Here is a 21,985-nt window from a genome sequence, read left to right on the forward strand (position 1 = left end):
ATTAAGCAGAGTTTCTACAAATAAAAAATAAAGAAAAAAAAATCATGCAATAATAAAAACAACCCACCACACACACACACACACACACACACACACACACACACACACACACACACACACACACACACACACACACACACACACACACACACACACACACACACGCAGACATACAGGAAAAACTGACAAAGGGTATGAACAGACAGTTTCCAGGAAATAAAAATGGCCTTTAGACACATGAGAAGTCACTCAACTTCAATCATAAAAAGTGAAATGCAAATTAGACTTATTATAATAATATTTTATATTCACAATTCTTGACCGCACACTGAGTAGATGAGGATGTGGCCCTCTCCTACGCTGCTGAAAGGAGTAAACTGGTACTCTTCAAACAGCAACTCGGCAATGTATGTTAAAATTAAATTTGCCCAGACCATTTGAAATGGCAATTTCACTTCTAGGAATTTAATCTACAAATATAGCCTTAGATGTTTCAAATGACATATGTGCAAGGCTTGTATTACTGTAACAGCAAAATATTAGAAACAATATAAATGTTCAAGAGCAATAAAAGAACAAGGCCTCTTTCTGTCTCTCTGTCTCTCTCTCCTTCCTGTAGATTCCTACAGCCTCTCTGAAACTTCTACCCACCCAGCTGTATTTTTCTCCATAGCACTTACCATCATCTGGTGTACTATATATATTTCAACTGCTTATTTGGTTTTTATCTGTCCTTCTTGCACCATTTCTACTAGAATGTAAGCTCCACAAAGGCAGAGATTTTGCTTATTTTGTCCACTGCTATGTCCTACCATCTAAGAGTGCCTGGTGTATGGTAGGTACTAAATGAATACTTGTCAAATGAATGAATAAAAGGATGAATCAAAATAGAAAGATCTCCAAAATCTACTTTACAGTGAAGAAAGCAAAATACAGTATTATTCTATTCTTTGTGTAAAAAATTATATACAAAAAAATATGCATACCTATACATATACACACATACATGCATATACGTGCTTTTCTGTCCAGAAATTTTCTGAGAAGATATGCAGGAAGGTGGTCCAGTGGTTGTCTCAGGGAGTAGAAGAGCAGAACTGTGTGGCTAGCTATCACAAGTGCGACTTTTCCCACTTTGCCTTTATAGCTTTTGAATATAGTGGTACATACATGCATTATGCATGCAAAAACTATTTTTTAAAAATATTGATTTAAAGAATGAACGGAGGAAAACAGAAGTTTCTGAAAGAGACAGAGAATTAATAGCCAGAGGCACAGGAGGCAAACAAGGAAAGGCAAGTATCTGGGTGCCTTTGGCCTGCCCCTATGCCTCCAATCCCTTCTAGCCCACCTTTGCCCCACTTCCAGCCTTCCAGGGCACCCTTTCCCATTCTTTGTAGCCACTTCACGTGTCTGTGCCTTTGCGTAAGTGGTTCCTCCCATTGGAATGTACTTTCCTATCTTGTCTACTTGAAAAATCTCCTATTCATTCTTGATGAGGTCATCTCTTTCCTCATTCTGATTCCTTCAGCGATCTGTTCATATTTCTGTTTAGAACTGAATACCATCATTTTGTTTATGTATTTCTATATAGATATTCTTTTATGTGTCTGCTTTTGTTTACCTGTGTCTACTTACCTATAAGTTTCTTGAAGGTGGAGCTATCATTTGTCTTTGTACTCCATTACTCAGAAAACTAACTAACATAGAACAAACCTGGCACGTGGTAGGTATGCCCCCAAAATGTTCATTGAGTGAAGGACTAAAGTCCCTTTCTTCATGTAGCTTATATATTGGCTTTAAAATTAAAAACAACTTCTAATGGAAGATAAAGGGACTAGACCTCTTTTGAATGGCCTTTGAAAATGTTAGTCATTCGTACAGTGTGATGCAGAGAGAAAGAGAAAAAGAAGGTAAGGAGGAGAGAGAAAGAGAGAGACTACTTAATGAGCCCAAATTATGTGGTTTGTCTAGTTGAGTGATTCTAAATCCTTTACTGATTATGAAGCCCTAAAATTTTCATGAAATCAAAACAAATCATTTACAGAAAAATGCACAGAAACTGAGCTGTTTGCATTCAGTTTATTTTACTACATTGAATATTAATTCCTTTGATGTATAATCTGAGGATGGGTGCTGAAATATTTGGCTTTACCATGTAGTACCTGTGTAACACCGGACAAGTTACTTAATCTTTCTATGCCTCAGTTTCCTAATCCGTAAAAAAAGTAAAAGTCATGCTCCTCTTATAGGACTGTTTAAAGGTTTAAATTAGTCATGTATATGAAATGATTAGCATAGCACCCAGTTTATAGTAAGCAGTAAATTACTGCTATAAATATTATGCAAACTGTCATCTTTAGTAAATTGAATTAGAGCCAAGTGTCAAAAAAAAAAAGGCAATCTTAACTTTGCTCAAAGATTAACTTTGCTGAAAGATTGCTTTTGATATGAATAAGTTGGGTTATGCCATCTATGTCATCCAATTGATTTCATTCTTTTTTTTTCATGGCAAGAAGCACTGAAAACATTGGCTGATGTAGGTCAATACTCCAAGACCGAATTGAATTTGTATCTCATCATCACCATTGTACATCAATGGAACTATATTTGGTGAGGTATGTGGGCCAAAAAGGATGATGAATTTATGCTTAATTTTAAAGTTACCTGAGCAGAAGTAGCATTCAAAAGAATTCTATGGTGTTTTAGTGATTTCTGCTTGCAGAGAAACTAGTAAGCCTTTCTCAATGGGTTTCAGACATAGAAGCCCATTTTCCTCCACACTGGAAAGTTTACATCCCACCTTCACTTCCTGAAATGGTGGCTGATTTATAAGAGTTGGTGGGGTTTCTTTTAGCAGCATTTATGATGTTCTATGTAGAATCTTGAACCAAAAGATTTACCTGTCTCATAATAAAAAATATCTACAATGAAACAAAACCATGAACAAATTCCTAAATTGTTCTGAGCAGGTCTCTCTCTCTCCCCTGACCTCTGATGAAGTTTAATCACATACTTTTACAACTTTTAAGTCAGTGGACTGTGCGTAATAGAGAAGAGCCTTCGACTCTGATCTTTTCTCTAGACAAAATTTCTTGAAAAGGCTCAGGTCAGGACTGGGCTCTGATAAAGTCGATGACTTTCACAGCGCTAGACAAGACTCCTTTCAGAATTGCTGGCACAGTGCAATTCCTGTTGATGGTGGGAGCAATGAGTCACAACAGTGCATGGATCGTCTGCAGCAAAGCAGCCAGCCCAGGTGTGTGACCAAGCAGCTCAAGTGCTCTATCTGTGCCCAGAAGACCAAAATTTTGTGTCTACACAACATTTTCCTTGACAAAGACATTTTTTTTTACCATTTTGAAAGTGACAATAGTTTGTCAAATTTCTGAAAGGGAGTCAGAAAAATTAAAATACTTCTTTGACGACACCAGTGTACCAATAAAGAATGATAATGAAGAGCTGGTTAAAATGAGAGGCTGATATCAACAGTTTTGTCCAGCTGTCTGCCTATAGAAATAAAGTGGTTTAGGAGCCAATTTAGGGATCTGTTTCCAGATATTAGAATAAAGATTAGTGATTCTAAACGGGATCATGCCTTTTGAAATTGGAATGGCTTCAGTTTCTTTTCTTTTACCCCAAGCCACAAACCATTTCAAATATTTCCAGGGTATGTGGCTTCATTAAGTTTTCTCCAACTTTGTGGGTTTTTTGCTTGTCAAAAAAATAAGGACATTTTATGGTTGCCCCAATACAAGTTGGGACAAATCCAATTTTGTTAAAGTTGCATGCAGCCTTTTAAAATCAAATCTTTTCTTATGAAAAGATTCATACAAGTTGAGGTATTTTCCTTCAAGAATTACTTTAAATTCTGGTATATTTCAAACTTAAAAAATCTACAGGAGATAATATAACAAAGAGCTTATGAATTTCCCCCACTCAGATTTAACAAATGTTAACATTTTACAACATTTAGATCTCTTTCTTTTTAAGAAATATAACATCATAAATAAGAGCAACATTATAGCTCCTATACCTTTTTCTCTACGTCTGTCCTGAGAAGTAACTAATAAACTGAATTTGGTGTGTTTGTGTTTTAATTGTAAAAATATGGATCTGTCAGCAATATATATATATTATTTTTTTGTGCATTTTAGAAATTTATGTAAGTGGTGTTATTTTACATTTTATATCCATTTGAAACTGTTTTTTTTTTTTTTTTGTCTTTTTCGTGACCGTCACTCAGCCAGTGAGCGCACCGGCCAGTCCTATATAGGATCCGAACCCGCGGCGGGAGCGTCGCTGCGCTCCCAGCGCCGCACTCTCACGAGTGCGCCACGGGCTCGGCCCTGAAACTGGTTTTTAAGATGTTTCTGAGATGCTTTCAAATGCTCCATTATATTAAAAAAATGTAATTTATATATCCATTCTACTACTAGCTACAGTTAGTTTTTTGACTGTTACACTATTACAGTTACTGCTGCAATGAAGATTTATGTTCATGTGTCCCTATACACATATTGGAGTTTCTCTGGGGTAGATCTCTAAGAATGTAGTTGCTGTGTTGTTGAGAAATCACATCTTCGACTTAACCAGATATGGCCAAAATTTTTCCAAAATGGTTGGATCAGTTTATACTCAACACTAAGAGTTTTCCCTTCACAGTCCCACCGTCTCTTGGGATTATCAAATATTAACTTTTAACGATACAATAGGTATAAAATGTTACTTTTTGTTTTATTTTGGCATTGTTTTTGATTATCTTTTCCTATGTTTATCCGCCATTCAGTTTTTCCTGCAATAAACTGACTATTCATACTCTTTGACTGTTTTGAAAACATGGTTGTTTTTTTCCTTAATGATTTGTCATAATTCTTTCAATATTTTGGATAATTCTCTTTATATTATATGCCATGCAAATACCTACTCTCATCCTATGGCTTGTCTTTTCATTTTGTTCATCGTGAATTTTTTTATGTAGTGAAATTGTTCAAATTTTGTGCTTTGATGCTTTCAGACATTTATCCTCATTCTGGTATCATAAGGAACTCTTCCATATTTTCTTCTTTTGGCTATGTAACTTAATTACAAGATGGAAGATACTCTTTTAGCTTTGTTGAAATAAGACTTTTATTGGTAAGAATCTTTCTATATAAAAATGCTGTAACTTTTGTGTCTCAGTATGTTCAGTTATGTCAAAAGCAAAATCAAATGATAAATCTCATTTAATATGCCCCAATAATCCTGTAAGGTAAATATTGTGGCAGAGTAATTTGTTCAGGGTCACATGACTTGGAAGTGCCTGAGCTCGATGTGAATGCAAGAAGCATAACTTAAGTTTCTGCTTTTGACCACAACCCTACCTGACTTTACAGAGCCTTTTTTTCTTTGATATTTTCACTTAAACTAGGCTTTGATGTAAATAAAGGCAGATGCTGATTATCATAATGGCAGCATATGTTAAATTCCTAACAATAGACAGATGACGATATGAAAATTGTATGCTACCTGACTCTGTTAGTAGTCCATTAAGTCATAATTTGACATTATAAACAATTTTCTTTGCATTCAGACAAATTTTAAACCAATAGGAAGAAACTGAAGGGAAAAATTAACTTTCTTTCTTCTATGATTTGTAGACTTTTCCAAATGTATCCATATAACTAAGACTAAGTTGCATTCCTAATGTTTCTTGGGAGTTACCGGTGTTGGGAATACAACTGTGAAGATAATAGGCAAGATGTTTGTTGTAGTGTGTTTACATTCTAGGGTGGGAGAGACTGTCAATAAATACATATGGATAATTTCTAATAAGTATTATGAATACTATAAGCAAGGCCACACAATAATGACTGAGGTTTGGGGTAAAGAATTTGATGTTTTTAGACTAGGTAATCAGGGAAGGCCTTTTGGGGGAGGTGATGGTTGAGGTGAGACCTCAGTGATCTGGGGGCACAGGGTTCTAGGCAGTGCAGAAGCACTAAGACAGGAATGAGCTTGGACTATTTTAGGAATAGAGAAAAGACTGAACTTCATTAGAATGGAGGAGAGTTATCTGAATCAAAATCAAAAGTGAAGGCAGGAACGAGATCACATAGGGTCTTAAAGGCCATTGTAAGGAGTGTGGATTTTAAGTAATAGGAAGTTATAGAGGGTTGAGAGCAGGGGACTGACATGGTCTGATTATCTTTTGAGAAGATCATTCTGGTTGTTGTAAGGATTTAATATATTTTGGAATGGGAGCTGATAGGGTGATGGCTTGTATTTATGGGGTAAGGGAAAGAGATAAATCAAGGAAGATTTCTAGGTTTTTGCTTGCACAATTGGATGGATGGTGAGACCATTACCAAGACAGGGAAGAAATAAGAGAGGAATGGGGTGGGGCAGATGGAGAAGTGAAGGAAGAATATTGTTTGGCCATGTTTATTTATTTTGAGAGGCTTATTAGACATCGAAATGGAGATGTCAAATGCGCAAATGAGATATGAGTGTCTGGAGTTTAGGAAAGAAAAGGTTATTCTGAGATGTAAATTTGGGAATGATTCCTAAAACTATGAGATTCCATGGAATCACCTAGGGAAAGAGTATTACTTGAGAAGAAAAGAGGGCCAATGGCTAGGTCTCTCCAGGACCTTAGTTTTTAGAGGTTAAGCAGAAGGGGACAAGTGGGTAAAGGAGGCTGAAAACAAGCATCCAGGAGGTTGGAGGACAAAAAGAAAACCTTGTTGATTAAAAAAAGTTGCAAGAATGAGGGAGTTGTTATTTGTGCCAAATAATGCAGAAAGGTTAAGTAGGATTTTAAAAATGGTATGAGCACTGGGTTTGTCAACACAAAGCTTGTTGATAATTTTGACAAGAGTGATGAGTGATAAGTGGAGAGGTGATACCCATCGAACACCTTTTGGAAATTATTAAATTTATTTTTTGAAAGTCATTAAAGAAAAATTGTAAGTGTGGAAGTACCAGTAGTTAATGACAATTCTTCCAAGAATTTTGAGGGAGAACATGAATAGAGAAATAGAACATTGACCAAACTGAATTCTAGACTCAAGGGAAGTTTATGATGGTACTTCAGAAAGTTCATGGACAAATAGAATTGAAAAATAATACAAATCTTCCATGAACTTTTTGAAGTACCCTTGTATTTCTTAATCCCTGAAACCTATGAATATATTAAGTTACATGGCAAAGAATTAAGTTTTAAAATGGAATTATGATTGTACAAGTGTGTACAGCTGTCTTGGAAAGATGGGAAGCTCTACTCTGAGTGGTCCTACTTTAGTCAGTGAAGTATGAAAGCACGTTCATCAACTGAGAGTTAGGTTGGGATAAGGAGGTATTGGAGGCTTAAAAGACTGATGTGTCTGTCTCTCTTTCTTTCTTTCTTTTAACAAGCATAATAATACATTGACCTTTCAGAAGGAGAGAACAGAACTGTGGTTATTAGAGGGGAGAAGGGGAAAGGGGAGGGAGGTTAGGGAGAAATTAGTTAATGGACACAAAGAATGAGTATGTTTTATAATGATGAATATTCTAACTATCCTGATTTGATCGTCACATATTTGTACACAAATACGGATAATCAACTCTGTACCCTACAAATATGTATAATCAATTATGTTTCAAAAACAACAAAAAAATAATAAAAAAGAAAGGACATAAAACCAGACTTTTATAGTGATGGATTCAAAGAAGAAAAAAAAAAAACCAAAAAACTGATGTGTGTGCTCTTAACCTGGGACAGATGGGAGTGATGGGATGGAGTAGTTGGGACATATGTAGGGGAAAGAGACAGAGAAACAGCAGTCAATCTGCTGTCTTCACTCCTCTTATCTTTTACTTGGATTGGGAGAGGTGGTGTATGTATCAGGTACAGGTATGTGTCGGGAAAAAGAAAGAAAAGCAGATTGGGTTCAAAAACTACTCCATCACCCCAAGTACTTTTACCATGCTGGTTTCAGATACCGTCCTGAGCTGCTTTATTACCCAACAAGCTACAAAGAAATTGAGTGTGTTAATATTAATAAGTTGGGTTAATCGTCTCAAAAAATTTCTCTGCACTGACTGCCTTCTAGGAGTGGGTATTTTGAAAGAACAATGCATGATGCGTTTATTCTACAATAAGAGATTTTAAACTGCTGAAACAAAGGTAAATCAAGCATTAAGAAAAAAAAGACTGATGTGAACTAATCATTTGGGAGCACAGGAAAACAAGTTTACTAGGATTGTAGGATTGCCAAACACTATGGACTGCCCATTTGAGACTATGGTCATGCATTTAAAGTAGGATTAGGAAACATGCCATACCATTTTTAACTAACCTTATTCAGCTGAGCAGGTACAGACAGAGAGGAGGCTAATAATGATAAACTTTAGAATTAAAGCTGAGTAAAAGGACATGAAAAGGAGTGATTAATAATAAAAAATTGGGAGGCTCAACAGACCATAAAATAGGTGGAGTGGGGGTAATAGAGTAAGTGTGCTAAAAAGGTAGGAGGTAGTGGTTAGAAAATGAGATGTTCAGAACTGGGATTGTGGAGCTGCATTTACTGGTGATGACAAAGTCAAGAGACTAACTGTGGGGATGCCTGACTGAAGAGGAATAAAGAGGAAAAAGGATATTGGGAGTAAAAAAGTCAAGTATCTGAGGTGCCAGGAGATTGGATAAATTATCTTTGCAGATGTTATCACTAAGAACTAAGAACTAGACATACATAGGAGTGGAAAGAAAGACAGTCAGCTGGGAGCTTAGGTCCTTAGAAAGTAAGAGTGCCTGGGAATTGAGCTGATGACAGGAACAAGCAAGTTGCTCCTTTTAGGGGGTGGTATAGTGGCACTAAAGCCAGTCTGTGGGAAATTCTCCCAATCATCAGACATGTAAAATAAGCACAAATTTCTGTTTTCATTGACATCTAGTCAAAACAGAAGTTCTCTATTAGGAATATATTAGATAATACAAGGTAAAAAATTATGAATACCCAATACATTATTTTTTTTTTGATGGGAATTGTATGAAACAATTTATCAGAATTCCTGTGTTTGTGATGCATAAACCTATATATTTGTACTAAAAATAGTGGATACATCTGCATGTGAAGTCAAATATTTTATGTACCAATAAATGATGATAAAATCAATAATAAAAATTTTATTCTATAGTATAAAATAGTACTATAGAAATATGTTAACAGTAAATTCATGAATAATTTAAGTTGTCTTACCAGATTTTTGTGATACTGATAGTAATTGATAATCTGTTAAAATTCATAATTTTAAAACACTTCTTACTTATTCTAGATATTTATTTTCTTACCTATTCTTTTTCTTAAAGAAGGTCTACCAAATTGTATAAGCTTCAGGTACCATAAAACCCAGGTCGTTCCTGAATAGACCAAAAACCAAGTTTAAGATTAACTGTGGGCATCTGAAAAAGGGAAAACTCACTAGCTTTATAACATAAAGTTTTACTGTGATTTAAAAAGCAGTTGCAAGGGCCGGCCCGTGGCTCACTTGGGAGAATGTGGTGCTGATAACACCAGTTCCACGGGTTCAGATCCCTATATAGGGATGGCCGGTTAGCTCACTCGGGAGAGCGTGGTGCTGACAACAGCAAGACAAAGGTTAAGATCCCCTTACTGGTCATCTTTAAAAAATAAATAAATAAATAAAATAAAAAGCCGTTGCAAAAGAGAAATACATCTATTCTCAATATGGACATCAGAAAATTATTCCTCGGGGTTTTTATTCTTTTTTAATAATAGGAACATTATGTAAAGTAATGGGCCACATCTTCAAAAACAGCCTACAGAAGATAAAACATATTTTGTGCAGGTCTTTCTTATAATGTCAATCAATCTGGGCTCATGATGTAATTCAATGAGGAGGGCAATGGGAAGTAGAGATCTCTACTGATCTGGACTTATGGAATAGATTTCAGAGTAACTGGAAATCTACAAAATGGATGGATTGGACTTCCTACTCAATGTAACAGATTGAACACACATGTTTATCTCTGTCAAGCAATTTCACTAAAACAAAAGTAAAATGATAAACCAGTAACAACAAAGAGGATGGGAGATAAGAACAAAGGTTGGAGAGATGAAAGATGGGAAGCAGGTAGACTTTATCAGAACAGAGAAAGATGAATTCTAATGATCTGCAGGAGACAAAGCCAGTAAGAAGTAATTCTTTTTGTCCTGTAGACCCTTGGAGAAAGGCTCAGAAATTGGAGGCAGCAGCATACCTCTGAAAGAGCAAAGGATCGGGGTGAAAACAGAAGGATTAGCTGAAAATCTAGATAAGGAACAGTTAGATCTTCCAGTCCCCTCTGCAGGGCTCGGTAGCAAGGAGGCTGTCTCTCCTGATCCTGGCAGAGGACTGAAAGTTCACATTCTGCAGATGTTGAATCACTAATGCACTGAAGTCGAGTACACCAGGCATACTGAGCATAGGGATTGAGTGAAAACCAGCATATTGAGTGATGAGACTCCTCAGTCCACTTTCCCTACTTGGCACCTGAAACAGTTGGCAACTGGCAACACAGGAAGAAACATGATTTTTCTCAAGGAAACTGATCTGGGTGAAAGAGAAGCTCCTCAGATGCTAACATTTGACACATACTTCCACAAAATGCCTGTGTCCAAACACTAGCACCCTAAATGAGGCCCATTAGTCAACAAGCTCTGCCCTTTCACAGAAGAGCTTCCAACCAGCTTTTCAGTGTTTCAATCTTAAATATAAATGAACAGCAGCAGACTGATAAGGAAACGCTCTAACATAAAATACATTGACTAAAACAAACAAAAAGATAAGAGGATAACACAGGCAAGAGATACACTGCAGGACCAGCAGAAAAAAAGTTAAAGAAATTTCCTTAGGGAGGGAAAAAGATGCTGAACATGTGACATAAGAACAGGATGCTATGGAAAAGAAACATTTAGAGAACAAAGAAGTGATCTTCGAAAAAAAAATGGTAGCAGGAACAGAAAATTTAATAGAAAGGTTGGCATATAAAGTGCAGAAAATTTCACTGAAAGTAGAATAACATGCCAAAGAGATGGAAAATAGGAAAGAAAAGATTAAAAATTTAAAGAACACTTAGCAGTCCAACACCTACTTTACAGAAGTTCCAGAAGGAGAGAACAGAAAAAATGGAAGGGAAGAATTATCAAAGAAATAGGATAAAGACATTTCCCAACTGAAGGGCAGATAGCAAATTAAAAGGGTCCACTGAGTGCCTAACATAGTAATGAAGAAAGGCCAATCAGAGCATCTCTTTAAGATATTTCAGAAGATCTGAGTAAGAAGATCCAAAAACTTCCAGAGAGAAAATACAAAGGAATCAGAATGCCATTGGTCTTCTCAATAGCAGCTTTGGAATCTGGAAGACAGTATAGTGATGACTTCAAAATTATGACAGAAGATGATTTCCAATCTAGAGTTCTGTGTCCACCAAACTATTAATAAAGTATAAAGATAAATTAAAAACATTTCCCAACATGCAAAGTTTTGAAGAATGTGTTATACAGTACTATCTCCAGAATATACCAAGGATTTATTTCACTAAAATGAAGGGGACAAGACAGACAAAAAAGAGGAAAATATAAGATTCAGGAAACAAAGGGTCCATACAGGAAACAATTCCCAAGATGTTAGGTACTGTGCATTGACTGAATTGTGTCCCCCAAAGTTCATATATCAGAACCTTAATTCCCACTGTAACTGTTGAGGGTGGGAAATCCTATTACAGCAATTGAAAGTTGGGACCTTGAAGAGGTATTAGATTATAGTATTATATTAATCCATTCATGCCGCAGTGAATGGATTAATAATGATGGTCAGGGGCATGGTTCTGAGCACTTTAAAAGGAGAGCACATGAGAAGTTCTCTCTCTCTGCTCACCATTTCTGTAATGTGAGAACCCAGGGTCTCTATCAATACCACCAAAACCCTCACCAGATGTGTTCTCTGCACTTTGGATTTCCAAGCCTCAGAAATTGTAGGCAATAAATTTCATTTTCTTACAAATACCCACTTCTATATATTTTGTTATTAGCAACAGAAACAGACTGATACAGAAAATTAGTACCAGAAGTGGGGTATTGTTTATAACAAATACTTGAAAATGTGGAATTGGCTTTGGACCTGGGTGTTGAGGAGAGGCTGGAGGAATTTGGAGGAACAAGCTAGAAAAAAGCCTAGAATCTGGTGAAAGTTTAGAAGACAAGAAAACCAGGGAAAGTTCTAGAGATTGGTTAATTGGTGGTGACCAGAATGCTTATGGAAATATGGACTGTGAAGACCATTCTAAGGAGATCTTAGATAGAAATAAGAAGTTTTTTGGAAACTAGGGCAAAGATCATCCTTGCTATGAACTGGCAAGGAATTTGGCTGCATTCTGTTCATGCTCAAAAGCTTTATGGAATGTGGAACTTCAAGGTGCTGACCCAGGGTATTTGGCAAAAGAAATTTCTAAGCAGCAAAGTGTTTAGGAAGCTGCATGGCTACTATCAACAGCCTACACTGAGTTATGGCAGAAAAGGCATGACATAAAGCCAGAATGTGTAATTAGAAGGGAAGCAGAGCATAAGGATTTGCAAAATTGGCAGCTTGGCCATGTGGTAGAGAAGCAGAGAGCATTTTTAGGAGAAAAATGAAATGGTGCTAAGAAGATTAGTAAAAAAAAAAAGGGATTATCAAGAGGAGGGGGAAAAGGCCTGAAAATACTGCAGAAGCTTCTGGGGCCAACCCTTCCATTACAGGCCCAGAGGCCTGGGGAGACAGAATGGTCTTAGGAACAGGCCTGATGCACCCTCACAGGCTCACTGCCCGGGGCCACCTTGGGATGCCGCTCCCCACACCAGCACCTTGCCTGCTTTGGCTGCTCCATCCATGGCTAAATTGGCCCCAGGTAGGCTGGACCCAGAGCTTTGGAAAATACAAGCCAGAAGCCTTGGTGGCATCCACATGGTGTTAGGTCTGTAGGCTCACAGAATGCCAGAGCTGTGAAGGATTGGAGCCTCCACCCTAATGTTAAAAGGATGTATGAAAAAGCTTGGAGACCCAGGAAGAGATCTGCCACAGGGGAAGATTCACCACATAGAGCCTTTGCTAGAGAAATACCACGGGGAAAGGTGGGGTCAGAGTTGCAGCAGAAAAACACCACCAAGGCCATGACTAGTGGTAATGTGAGAGTTGGACCACCAGAGCTACCAGTATGCAATACCAGCCTGTGAGAGCTGAAGCATGGTCTCAGACCAGGAAAGCCATAGAAGTGGAGCTACTCAAGAACTTGGGGACCGAACCCCACACCAGTGTGCAGAGGAGGACAAATATGGAGTCAAGGTACGTGTTTCTTCAGCTTTGAGATTTAATACCTGCCTTAGTGGGTTTTGAACTTGTTTAGGACCTGTTACCCCTTTCTTTTGGCCTGTTTCTCCCTTTTCAAATGGGAATATATACCCTATCTTTGTCCCACCATTATATCTTAGAATCACTCTGAACTTTGGACTTTTGAGTTTAAACAAGTTAAGACTTTGGGGATGGAATGAATGTATTTACCTGTGAGAAGGACATAAACTTTGGGGGCCAAGGGTGGAATGCTGTGGATTGGTTGAATTGTGTACCCCAAAGTTCATTTATTAGAAGCTAAATTCCCACTGTAACTCTTGAGGGTGGGAAATCCTGTTATGGTAACTGTAAGGTGGGGCCTTGAAGAGGTAGGACCATGCTGTAGAGAATGGATTAATTATGGTGTTCAGGGATGTTGTTCTGAGGGCTTTAAAAGGACAGCGCATGAGAAGGTCTCTTTCTCTGCTCTGCCATTTTTGCCATTTGAGACCCCTGGGTCACTGTTGCCACCACCAAGACCTTCACCAGATGTGTTCTTGACTTTGGACTTCCCAGTCTGAGAAATTGTAAATATCATTTTCTTACAAATTACCCAATTCTGTTTGTTTTGTTATAAACAACAGAAATGGACTAATACATTAGGGAAGCATAATTCAGCATAATCACAGAACAAAGGGCCTTAAAATCAATCCAGACTAGAGCAGGGGATGGAGGGCTCCAGGAGAGATCTCTTTAAGAAAAAGAGAAGTAGAATTGATAGATTACCCAATGTGATTAACTGTACCGAGAGGAGGAAAGTTTGGGGGTAAATTTGTGACTAGTCTATAGAAAAATAAGCCAATAATAATAACAATAAAAGAGGCAAGTTTTAATGGCAAGAAAAAGAAATAATTGTGCAACAAGGAAAAATAGCTGAAAAAAAAGAGAAAGGAATGCAATCATAGTACACAACATGGCTCAGATATAAACAATATTTGTATAGATATAATATTATAAACATCAAATGTTTATTTACAAAAATGATGATATAAATATAGTGGGAGTTTGGGGGTAAGAAAAGTATGCATGTAGTTAGTGTGTGTAAGAGAGCTAAATCTCCTTCTTCGACAGTAGGTTGTCTAAAAATGGAAAAATCAAGAAGTAGAAATAGCAGATAAACACATTTAAAAAATAATTATGAAAATATATATTAGCAGAAACAGTTAAAAGAGTTCGAAGTTCTAGGTAGGGTTTTGGGAGTGGGGAGTGTAGGTAGGGGATTGCTGTCTTTTGTTATAATCCTTGTAGAATTAAAGAATTTAACTTTTTGTACTATGTACATGTATTATTTCGATTTTAAGGATGACTTACACGTGCTTCAGAAATATTTGTATTCAAGGCAAAATGGCTATTTCCCAATAGACTATGAATAATTTCAATGCATGCAAACAGGCTATTTCACATCATAGCTAATTCACTGATTGGAAAACATTAAGATTTAACATTTAGAATAAATTTCACTCTGACTTATTAAAAGAAATCTTTTTATTAGTTTTGTTAGCGTCATCATATTTCTCTTTGTTATTAAGGGCAAGTGGGTCACTAAAATTAGTTATTTTAGGCTAACTCAGAGGTTCTCAACTGGGGAAGATTTTGCCCTTCAGGGAACATTTGGCAACGTCACAAAGGGGGTGGAGGTGTGCTACTGGTATCTAGTTATGTAGAAGCCAAGGACACTGCTAAACAACCATGATGAACAGGACAATCCCCCAAACAAAGAATTATCCAGCCCCAATGTCAACAGTGCTGAGGTTGAGAAACCAAGCTCCAAGTCTCTGAGGATTATTTCATCAGAACGCTGTACATAAAGATTGATGATATGCAAACATCTCGCAATTTAGGACTGACTCAGCTCAATATCTTGGTGCGATGTTGGAAGCAGTCTGGCTATGAAATATATCTTTTGGAATATTGAGAATGGTGAAGACAAAAGGTATAATAAGTGATAATAATAAAACACAGTGCTATGTACCTCAATAATCTCTTTCATCTATGGTTTCTAGGGCACTTTATAGACTAATAATAACTACTCTGGTACTCACATAATACCTTTTATCTAAGGACCTCAGGCACTTTCACAACACTGTCACAATGTAGGGAGTATTATTATCCCCATTTTATATGTAAGTAAAAAGAGGCACAAAAGTTAAGCAACTTGGTCAAAGCCACACAAGTCAGTAGTAGCCAACATTCCTTACTTAGAGTCTGTTAACATTAAGAGAACTGGTCTATGCAGTGATAAATTTATGTCGTGTTAAGTGCTACCCTAGCTCATTCAAACTCTGTCGTTTTTAGGTTAATATTATATATTCAGTATCTCATCTTTTTTGCCTTTCTCCCCCCCCCCCCACCACTTCTTAGAGACACAGGACTTAACTGCCTATTAATAGAAGGGACTGTTTACTGAGTGCCTTCCTTGAATCAACCATGCTTTACGTGCAGTATCAATTCTTAAAACCGCTTAAAAATACATGCCATTATTGCTGATTTTATAGTAAAGAAAGCTGAGTTTCAGAGAGTTTAAACAACCTGCCCAAATCTCTCAGATACTTAACATATGTTTGTATCCAGGCCGACTATATTTTTTCTACTATATCCTTCAGCCTCACCAAGAGAAAATCCTCTGATGAATTATAAAGCATATAATGTGAATATGTTTAATGGCCAGCCCTCCCTCTCCCCCTTAAAACTCAGAAAACAAAATAATGAATCTGTAATTGAGGAACTTTAGGTGGCACACACAGGTTGGCACCAGGTAGGCAAAGGGCTACTCAACCTTTTAAACCTGTTCCCAAAGAAGACCATTAATTTTCCAAGGATTTTTCTGGAGCTCTCTCCCAGTTACCCATATGTTCACTCCAACAGCCAGACCAAAGACCAGAACTCTGTGACCTTCCTTCTGAGAAATACAGAGCATGTGAATCACTTTCTCCTGTTCCTATTCCTATGGCAGGCACACACTGACTGCCCACCCACCATGTGCCACCTGGGCAAAACATGAACACTAAGCAGGAAGAATGATTTGTTAGGTAAGAGTGTGAGTCAGGGCTCTCCTACTTTTCACAAAATAGAGACCTGGCATTTGTAGCCTATGACAATGACATGCCCTGACATTACTTGGGTATAGTGAGGTCAGTCTCCTCAAGCGCCCGTCAGTGGCAGCCCACCCGGTCCTGATCCAGATTTCTTAGATGACTTGCATCTGAGGATAAAATTTACACTATGGCATGCTAAGGATAGGAAAATAGAGACAATCACCGCCCTAGCTCATCTCAAATCAGCATCAACGCAGCTTTAGTACTTTGATAGGGAGATTCGGGTGTCGAGACATGGTTAAGAGGAAAACTCCAAATAAGACTGGGATCGACAATGCAATAAATCGTCGAAACGAGTTTCGATTTTCCCCTTCAAGCTTAGGATAACAGCAAACTCTTGATAATTCACTGACAATTTAAGCTCCTCCTTTCAGCCAATCCTTTTCCTCAGGACACTACAGAGTTTCTTAGGAGAGTGCTGGGTTTTTTTCAGTTCTACACGCCACCCTAGTACATCCGAAAAGGGGCAGCGGCGAGGAAAAGGGACGCGTAGGCATTTTCCCATCCTGGCTAGTCAGGCCCTGAATCATCACAAGTTGATCGTACTTTGCCCTAGGCCAGCAGCATTCCAGACTTTTCTTGGAATACTATGGTCTTGTACTTAAAAGGAAGAGTGGTGGGAGATAGGCGGAGAAGGGGAGTGGGGAGAGGGCCCAGAGTGCTGTTCCCGCCGCAGCCAGAGGAACCCAGAGGCCGCTGGCCCAGGAACTTGCGGTCCCGCCCGCAGGCCGCGCATGGTGGGCGGAGAGCGACGGGCGCGGGGCGGGCTGCCGCGGCTCGTTGGGGGCGGCGCCGCGCACCTGAGCGCCGGGGGCGGGGCGTCGGCGGGCACGACCCCCCCCCCACGCGCCGCGCCCCCTCGGCTCTTTCCGTCTGCGCTTCGGCGCCGCTCGGCTTCCCTCCCTCCCGTCGCTCCCTTCCTTCTTCCCTCCCTCCTAGCCCGGGACTGCCTAGAGCTCGGGACAGCGACTGTGCAGCGCTCTTTCCGCGCGGCCGAGGAGTGCGCGTCAGCTTCGGCTCACCTGGGCGCCCACTGCCAGCCCCACGCCTCATCCCCCCAGACTCCGAGGTAAGGGGCTGCCCCGGCCGCCCGCGCTCGATTCGCGCACCCGTCCTCTCCCTGGCTCGTCCGGACAACTGGGTCCCCGCCTCCTCCGTGAGCCGGCTAGAGGCTCCGCGCCTCACCCAGGGAATGAAGGTGTCGGTGGCCAGAGCAAGGAGCAGGTGATAGGCGGGCCGACAGGTGGCAGGGTCTGGCCCTGGGGTCCCATCTGCCGCAGGCTGGGACCCTGGTGGGGATGGGCGGGCAGGCCGGGGGGTGGGGTCAGTTCCTCTCTCCTCCCTTCGAGGGGCGGCGATTGTCGGGGCCCGCCGTGTAGGTGCGTCGGAGAAACTTTGCAAGGTGGGGACACAGCAGCTGCTCGCCGGCGGGGCGAGTGGGTGCGCTCTGGGGGCATCTCCGGGGGGCGCGGCCGAGGAGCAGACCCTCAGGCCAGGCCGGGAACTTACCCTTCCTCTCCTCGCCCCCTTTTGTGTTTCCCCTTAGACCTGCCGCCTCCTGGGGGAGCCGCGGCCGCCCCTCGCCCGGGGGTCGTTTGCTCGCATCCTCCGGGCCGCGGGAAGCCAGAGGCGGCGGCGGCGGCGGGAGCCGGGGTGGGCGGCCTGAGGTGAGAACCCGGCCGACCCCGTTGGGAATATGGCGACCGGTGGCTACCGGACCAGCAGCGGCCTCGGCGGCAGCACCACAGACTTCCTGGAGGAGTGGAAGGCGAAGCGCGAGAAGATGCGCGCCAAGCAGAACCCCCCGGCCCCGGCCGTCCCGGGCGGGGGCAGCAGCGACGCGACCGGAAAGCCCCCGGCGGGGGCGTTGGGCACCTCGGCAGCGGCCGCGGCCAACGAGCTCAACAACAACCTCCCGGGAGGCGCGGCCACACCTGCCGCCCCCGGCCCCGGGGGCGTGAACTGCGCCGTGGGCCCCGCCGTGCTGACTCGGGCGGCCCCCGGCCCGCGGCGGCCGGAGGACGAATCCCCGGCCGACGCCGCCATCGCCGCTTCGGGGGCACCGCCGCCCGGGGGCGACGAGGAGGAGCGGGACGGCGCCCCAGAGAAAGGCAAGAGTTCGGGCCCCAGTGCCAGGAAAGGCAAGGGGCAGATCGAGAAGAGGAAGCTGCGGGAGAAGAGGCGCTCCACTGGCGTGGTCAACATCCCCGCGGCAGAGGTGAGCAGGGCGGGGGCCGCGGCCGCTCCTTGGCGCGCTCCCGCCTTCTGGGACCTCCCCGGGTCTCCGGGGTCCAGGGTGTTCCTACTCTCGCTCGTTCTTTCTATGCCTTCACCGAGTTAGGCAGGCAGAGGATGATGGAGTTTTACTCTGAGCAAACGCTTCCTGAGAAGTTCCCCAAACCCAAAGTAGGGCACGTGCTTTTTATGCTTCCTGGCTCAGGTCTCAGACTCAGGATTCTCCTTTCCAGGGAGAAGAAAGCAACTTGTGACTCCAGGACTTGCCTACCTAGACTTGTGTGTTTATGCTCGATCAGTTAGACAAAATGATGAGTGGTGATGAAAATAGTTTCCCACGTGTCCGTCTGGAGTTCTGTTCTCTCTTAACAGTGTTTAATCCAAGACAGCTTTATCTTGTACTGAATCCAAAATGAGTATATCCAAATGGACTTATGCAATATTTCATATAGAAATCAACTGTTTATAAATTGTGCTCCCCACCACACACACACAGTTTTTTCCTGAGTGATATTTTGGTCAATAGGGATGCAACCCACCTTTCTGTTTGCTAAGATGTTCTCTTGTATGTAAGTACAGTGTCTGGAAAACGTTTGTGGTAGGGTTGTGTTTGTTTGTTTGTTTGTTACTGGTATATTTGAAAAGTCTCAAAACATTTCTGCAGGGAACAGTATCTTCCCATTGGAGTGACTAGTAAAAAATTTTTACCTAGTGCGTAATCGCATTTCCCTGTGCCTGACAACAAAACAAAGCAATCACAAACAAATTTTAGTTACTTAAACAGTAGCTCACTGGGAAGTGGTTCAACTACCGCGTTTCACCCAGAGTAGCTGCACCTTTTTTTCATTGGCTCTTTAGGTTTCACATTTTTTTCTTTTTTACTCCCGGCCTTCTAATATACTCAACTTTGCCACCCAGTAAGTAACTCTTAAGAATTTACTAACTTTAATTGTGTTTTAAGTAAAAGCATTTACAATAACTTAGTGTGTATATCAAATATATCCAAATTTTTAAGTATTAATATGATTTCCATACCTGGAAAATCAGAGTGTGTCTTTGTAGGGTGTATTTTTATATGAGTGTTTTAGAGAGATTTTTATCAGCCAGCAAAACTGTGTTCTGCGGTTTGCTACTTGCACAAAAGATCTGTTATTCATTAAATTGCTTTAAAAAGAATTCATAAGAATGGTAATCAAATTTCCATTTTTTAAAATATAATATGAAGATTAAGGGGAAATTGAAGACAAGGCTTTGAAAAAGCTGCATTCTTCAACTCTATTTTTAAAAGTAGCTTATGGTCCAAATAAAAGCATTTGTCATTTTCAACCTTTTCCTCATGCTCATCTGACAGGGGTCTTATTTTGGGAAATATCTTGGCAGATGTTAAACTTCACTTTTTGTTTGGCTGCTTGTGCTAAAATTATTTTTCACTTTTTTTTTTTTTTTTTTTTTTAAACAAGGGCAGTGTTATTGGGGGAAATAAGTAGAGTGTATCTTGTGAGATCCTAAGAAACATCCTTTGTTAATACTTCTGCTTTGAGTGAGGGAACCTAGTGCTGAGAATGTAGATGACTCCCCACTACAATTGAATCTAATACTCTGGAATGTTTTTCGTTTGGGTGTTGGCAAGTCCTAAATTTAATCTTCCTTAAAAACAAACAACCTAGGGTACCAGTTTTTTGTCTGTGGAATTTGAACCTTTTTTATTGAACTGAGGACTGCTTTTTTTGAATAACTATGGCTCTTCTTCAAGCTGTGGGACACTACAAAACATGGTAATGTTTTACCACAGTATTAACAAGCATACTTCTTGAGTGACTCCTCATATTTTAAGCTTTTTAAAAAACAAGTCTTTCACGTTATTTTAATAGTGGTAAAATATGTGATGTAAAACTGTAAAGGTGAGCCAATTTCATGTTTTTAAATTGTTGCTTTTTTAGAATTGTGTGCCATTTCTCCTAGTAGTTTCAAAAGAGAGAATGTAAGTTATTGGGTTTCTTGTGTAAAGAATTTAGCATTCCTATTTTAAAAAGTCATATTACTTTTTACAAACTTTTCAGGTATGAAAATACTGTAAAAGGATGAAGATCATCAATATGTCAGTATTCAGTAGTAGACTTGTATTTTATCTAGTGTTGAGTAAGACTTATTTTCAGACAATATTCCCGACCAAGGTTTATATTAATAGATTAACATGTATTTGTATACTGTAGAGAGCCTATTTTTATAGTTGATAAACATTAACTTCCTCCAAGAAGTACTTATTAAACATCTGTGTGTGACACATTCATTGTGAGTTTCATTAACTCATTTTACTAGTTACAAAATATTTTATAATATTGTTATAAAGGTATCTGACAGCAGCTAAAGATACTAAAATCAATTATAAGATAGGTTTAGTAAGGAAGTGTGTCAAAACTTGAAACTGGCTGATGGGGGGTAGGACACTGGGTGGACACTGCATGTGATAAGTGTAAAAATCCAAATATCCAGATGCTGTTTAATGAGATAAACTTTAGTTGTTGTTTTTTTTTTTTTTTTGGCTTATTTGTTTTTAAAGATGACTGGTAAGGGGATCTTAAACCTTGATTTGGTGTTGTCAGTGCCACACTCTCGCAAGTGAGCAACAGGCCGGCCCTGCTAAGAGATTTTTTTAAAAAAACTTTTTTCTAAATTTTTACATTTTCTATATTTTTTTATAATAATTAGCCTGAATTGGATAATCTGGATTTGACATACTTCCTGCCAGTAATTTTTGTGTATGTTTATCAGATCAGTTTGATGTTTATTTCATGTCTGCATTCAAGGCACTATCCTACACACTGGAGAAAACAAGAAAAATAAGGCAGTGTATGTTCTTAAGGGTCAAGGCTGAAATCTAGGAGGAAGGATAAGTATAATTATTGAAAAAACATAAGTACTGAGTTAACAGTAAAAAAGAAAAAAGCCACCTCAATGCAGCCTGTAACTAATTATTTATTAGAAGTATTGTGTGTTTAAAAGGAAGAGGTAATTGGGCTGGGAGTAGCTACTGAGGATCAGAGTCTTGACTTGAATCATGTATATTTCTAAAACCTGTATATTCAGACAAATTCTCACATACACGTATACATAACTGTTTTTTTAAATAGTCTTTTAAGTGTCACAGTGCACTGGTTTTAACTCTGGCAGCATATTGATATCGTGATGATCTTAAAAAATATTCCCTCATGCTGATTGCTTGAACTCTCCATCCTCCCCGCCCCCGCCCTCTATGGGTCTAGGAT

General features: G+C 39.8%; 1 protein-coding gene across 1 annotated transcript in view; it reads left to right on the top strand.

Moving 5' to 3' along the window:
* The first annotated feature begins 18,171 nt into the window (after positions 1-18,171).
* PAWR (pro-apoptotic WT1 regulator) overlaps positions 18,172-21,985 on the top strand; it is a 102,696-nt gene continuing 98,882 nt past the window's right edge. Inside the window, exon 1 of the mRNA XM_063076291.1 lies at positions 18,172-18,702. Within this exon, the coding sequence (XP_062932361.1) occupies positions 18,181-18,702 (522 nt within the window). The 5' untranslated portion in view covers positions 18,172-18,180. The remainder of the gene's footprint in view (positions 18,703-21,985) is intronic.

Source organism: Cynocephalus volans, chromosome 12 (genome assembly GCF_027409185.1).
Source record: "Cynocephalus volans isolate mCynVol1 chromosome 12, mCynVol1.pri, whole genome shotgun sequence".
NCBI lineage: Eukaryota > Metazoa > Chordata > Mammalia > Dermoptera > Cynocephalidae > Cynocephalus > Cynocephalus volans.